Genomic DNA, 4,722 nt, shown 5'->3' with positions numbered 1-4,722 from the left:
CCCCATTTTTTTGGACTCTAAGGTTCAGATTGGGGCTAGATGACATGACAGCATCGAAGGATCACCTCAGTGCTTTTGGCCAGAGCATCACACTGGGAGATCATGATGAGTTGAGTGTCTATGGTGACCTGAAATTCTTTTCAGGGACCTGCATCCCATAATACAGTTCCCTAGTCTGTGGGTCGAGCCTGCTTTCCCTGTTCCAAGAGTATCCCTTTGTATTTGTCTGTATTAAAACATTTTGTTTGCATGGGCCCAGCTCAGCAAATATTCCGGATCAATCAGCTTGCCTGCGCTGGCCTCCTCTTTGTAACCAATCTGCCAATCTTTGGGTTGTCCACAAATTTTATCTGAGGTGATATTCTATTTGCGTCCAAATCATTGATGAACATACTGAATAGTACTGGGCCAAAAACGAATCCCTGAAGAACCTGATAAAAACACCCCCATTCAGTGGCAATGGCCCATTGACAACTGCTTTCTGAGATCTCTCAGTTAGCCAGTTTTTAGTCCTCTTTACCTGTGCTCTACTGATATTGTATAGTGTGCATTTTTTATCTTATTTTTTCCCTTACTGAAACAAATGCCTCAGAGAAATCAAACACTATTGCATATGCTTGGTTCCCAGGATCAATCAAAAGTGCACTCTCATTTCAGGATGAAATAGGGTTTATTTGACAAGACATGTTTTCCATAAACCATGTTGTTGACAGGCATTAATTATACTCCTACGACTTTTTTGTTTAACTAATCCCAGACCAGCTTTTCCATTCTTTCTTAATATTGTAAAATCTTTTTTTTAAACCTTCCCCTTTTAACTGAATACCTTATGTTTAACACAGAACTGTCCTGGATTTGCCTTCCCCTCGCCCCATCTATTTGGAATTCTTGGCTCTCCGGCTGCCTCACTGTGTACTTCTGGTTCCAAGTGAGATGTGCGCTTGATCAGTCAGTTCGTAACTCTGGTGTTTGGAACTCTAAGATTCAATTGTAGATACTGTTTATCGCCATCTTTGTCTTCTAATGGACTGGAAACTATTTCATCACCTCATGTGATATGAGTATCTTATACTGCTTCTCTCCAAATGCAGAAGACAACTATCTCTTGACCACATCTCCTTTGGGGAAATTAGCTCTTTTGAAACACTAAGTGTCTATAGATATTACTGGCTGGGAACTGTTTTTTTTTGTCCATTTAAATTTCATCAGTTCTTTCTTCATTTTGCTCTCCTCTATCATATGCCCCCTTCTTTGTCTCTTCTCTAAATTAAACAGTCCCAGACTTTTCAGTCTGTCAGCATATGGCAGCCTCTCCCATTCTCACAGCCCGTCTCAGAAATCCCCTTTCTATCTGCTATATCCTTTATAGAGACTGAGTGTCCACAACTGAGCTCGTGTCCAGAGCAGGTTATTCTCGATCCCTTAGACATCCAAACATTATCTTTGTTTTGGCCATGGCTGTGAATGAGCAACTGTTTCATGGAACTCCTTTCAATGACACCCAGGTCTTTTCCCTGAATTTGTTTCTAGTTGGATTTGATTCTAGTTTTTTTTCCCTCTGGTACATGTTTTGTCAAAGCTTTGTTTCTTTTCTACTCTTAGATTTTGAGCAACTGGGTGAATGGGGAACTCCCTACAGCATAGATTCCTAGCACTGCTTTCATTGCATTAAGGAACAATGATGAATAGCCAGTATCCACACTCATGTTTCCCACTGGTGCCTCTTAAGGTTTCCCATGTCAAGTTATGTAGGAATTTTTGATGCACAGAACACCATAAAATATGGAATTGGCATTAGTATGGTCAGTTGTTCATGATTTATTTCTCTGAATAGTGAAAATGTCATTTTTTCAATTTGTGAAGAATGAAAAATCTGCCTCACCCTTGAAAACAGCTTCCAGGAGTCCATGTAGTGTCTCATATTAACCTTGTCTCTCCATCCAGGCATTTGTACTGCGACCATCACCCTGGAACTTTGGCACATACAGGAAGTCAGGGGAAAGTACGGTACATGCAAGAGACACTGTTCTGCCTCAGAGCTGGACACGTTCTCCCCTGCTCCATGTCAGATTCCAACACAACTGACGTCACCAACCCCTCCACCTTCATCCTGCTGGGCATTCCTGGCCTGGAGAGAGCCCATGTCTGGATCTCCATCCCCTTCTGCAGCATGTATGCCATAGCCATCTTGGGGAACTTCACCATCCTGTTCGTCGTGAAAATGGAGCCGAGCCTCCACGCCCCCATGTACTATTTCCTCTGCATGCTGGCCATCACCGACTTGGTCCTGTCCACGTCCATCCTGCCCAAAATGCTGAGCATCTTCTGGTTCAATTCCAGGCAGATCGATGTCAGTGCCTGCCTCACCCAGATGTACTTCATTCACTGCTTCTCAGTAATAGAGTCTGGGATCCTCATGGCTATGGCTTTTGATCGCTATGTGGCCATCTGTGATCCCCTCAGACATTCCACCGCCCTGGCAGACCCCATGGTGGTGAAGATTGGACTGGCCGTGGTGCTGCGTGGCAGCATGTTCATACTGCCCTATCCCTTCCTGGCAAGGCAATGGCCATATTGTAGAACCAACATCATCCCCCACACGCACTGCGAGTACATAGCCGTGGTGAAGCTGGCTTGCGCCGATACCCACATCAGTAGTTACTACGGCCTCTTTGTGCTATTCTGTGTAAAGTGTCTGGATATGATTTTTATCGTGGTGTCCTATACCCAGATCCTCAGGGCCATCTTCAGCCTCCCCACACAGGATGCCCGCCACAAGACTTTTGGGACCTGCAGCTCCCATCTGTGTTCCATCTTAGCCTTTTTCATTCCAGCTCTCTTCTCCTCCCTTACGTACCGGTTTGGCCAAAAAGTGGCCCTGCATTTCCGTGTTCTCATTGGCAATGTGAACCTGCTGGTGCCCCCCACACTAAACCCCATCATCTATGGGGTGAGGACCAAACAGATCCGGGACAGTCTGCTCCGGCTCTTTACTCATAAAGGGACCTAAGGTTTTCTCCTGGTGCTCTGGCTCGCAGATCGAGCTCTGTGCATAGCTGACTGGAGACATGCTGTTGGGCCCTCTTCCCTGAATCACTTGCTGGCCAGTCAAAGAGACATTAAAGCCTTCCTTGACCTTACTGTACTGTGTCAACGTGACAAACTGGAGAATCGGTCTGTGTATAAAAATAACATCTTTCTAATTGCTTTTAACTGGACCCCTGAGGGCCTGTGCCCTGCTCTGCCTATTTCCCCAAGGCCTGCCCCCTTTTCCACATCTTCCAGTAAGGCCCTGCCTCTGTTCTGCCTTTCCTCCAAAGCCCACCCTTGTTTCACACTGCTCTACTCCCCCTCTCCAACCACTCACTGGATCATCTCACCTCCCTGCCTCCAGCCCCCAGCTGGTGTCCCTTTGCAGTCTGACAAGTAGCCTGCAGTGAATGCAGCACTGGGGCCTTCAGGGCAATCAGAAATGGAGAGGAAAGCCGGGAAGCTGTATAAAAACAACTGAGAGTTGAGAGCAGGGTTGCTACAGGCGGGCGAGATTGTGCATCCTACAGCTCGTGGGCCCTAAAGCTCAGCTACAGACTCCTGAGTGAAGAGACCATTGTGAGGCTTATTTCTTTAGCTTTCAGCTCCCTTTTGTTCCTCTTTGCTGGGGGCTTGTAGCAGGCAGGGGGCCTGCATTGAGTATGGGCTGGGAGCCCCTTGTCCTGAGCCAAGCCTGGGGGGCAGGACAAGGGATCAGCTTTGAAGCTATGGGAATAACAGCTGAGAGAGGCTGCAGAATAAGCCCCTGTGTTAGCTGAGAAAGCTGGATGCTGGGCAGAGGCCAGGGTGGCTTTGGTAGCTGATAGGGAGGGAGATCAGTGGCAAAGCTACCATTAGTCAGCTATTTACACACGTACTTATCTGGAGCTACAGGGCCTCCATTGCCCAGGGGCTGAAGCTGGACAGTGAAGCTGAGTCTAAGGCCAGGTCTACACTGCGACTTTAAATCGGTTTAATGGCCGATATACCGATTTAACGCTGTGTCCGTTCACACGATGTCGTCATTAATATCGAGTTAAACGGCTCCTTAAATCGATTTCGGAACTCCTCCCAAATGAGAGGAGTAGCGCTAAATTCGATAGTGATAACTCGGATTAGGGTTCGTGTGGACGGAAATCGACGTTAGTGGCCTCCGGGCGGGGCATCCAGAGTGCAGCACTGACCGCTCTGGACAGCAATCTGAACTCGGATGCAGCGGGCAGGTAACAGGAAAAGCCCCGCGAACTTTTGAATTACATTTCCTGCTTGCCCAGCCGTGGAGCTCTGATCAGCAGGCTGGCGATGCAGTCTGAAATCGAAAAAGAGCTCCAGCATAGACCGTACGGAGATACTAGGTCTGATCGTGTATGGGGAGACAAATCTGTTGTATCCAGCTCCGTTACAGAACACGAAATGCCAAAGCGTTTTTTGAATAAAAAACTCCAGGAATACACAGCGCTGCGTGACAAGCGCGTAACGGGAAGGGCCCAGAGACTCAAAATGGATTTTTTGCTCAAAATGGAAAATGGAGGGAGAGGGTACCCTGAGGAAAAACCTCCCCAGCCCTTATCCCACAGTCCAACAAAAGCCAGTCCCTCTGGGAAAATTAAAAATTTTGCATTTCTTGGGCTGAGCTCCCACATGTCTGTAGGTTCAGACGACATATCTGAGTGTCTGGCGTGGTTCAGTTGA

At 47.2% G+C, this 4,722-nt stretch overlaps 1 protein-coding gene across 1 annotated transcript; it reads left to right on the top strand.

The window, feature by feature from the left end:
* Nucleotides 1-2,011: 2,011 nt before the first annotated feature.
* LOC116839601 (olfactory receptor 52R1-like) lies at nt 2,012-3,010 on the top strand. Its single transcript, XM_032805713.2, has one exon. It carries the CDS (start codon nt 2,012-2,014, stop codon nt 3,008-3,010), a length of 999 nt encoding a protein of 332 aa, XP_032661604.2.
* Nucleotides 3,011-4,722: the final 1,712 nt, after the last annotated feature.

Source organism: Chelonoidis abingdonii, chromosome 1, assembly GCF_003597395.2.
Source record: "Chelonoidis abingdonii isolate Lonesome George chromosome 1, CheloAbing_2.0, whole genome shotgun sequence".
Lineage (NCBI taxonomy): Eukaryota > Metazoa > Chordata > Testudines > Testudinidae > Chelonoidis > Chelonoidis abingdonii.
The sequence above is the reverse complement of the archived record's forward strand: the minus strand, read 5'-3'. Positions and strand labels throughout refer to the sequence as shown.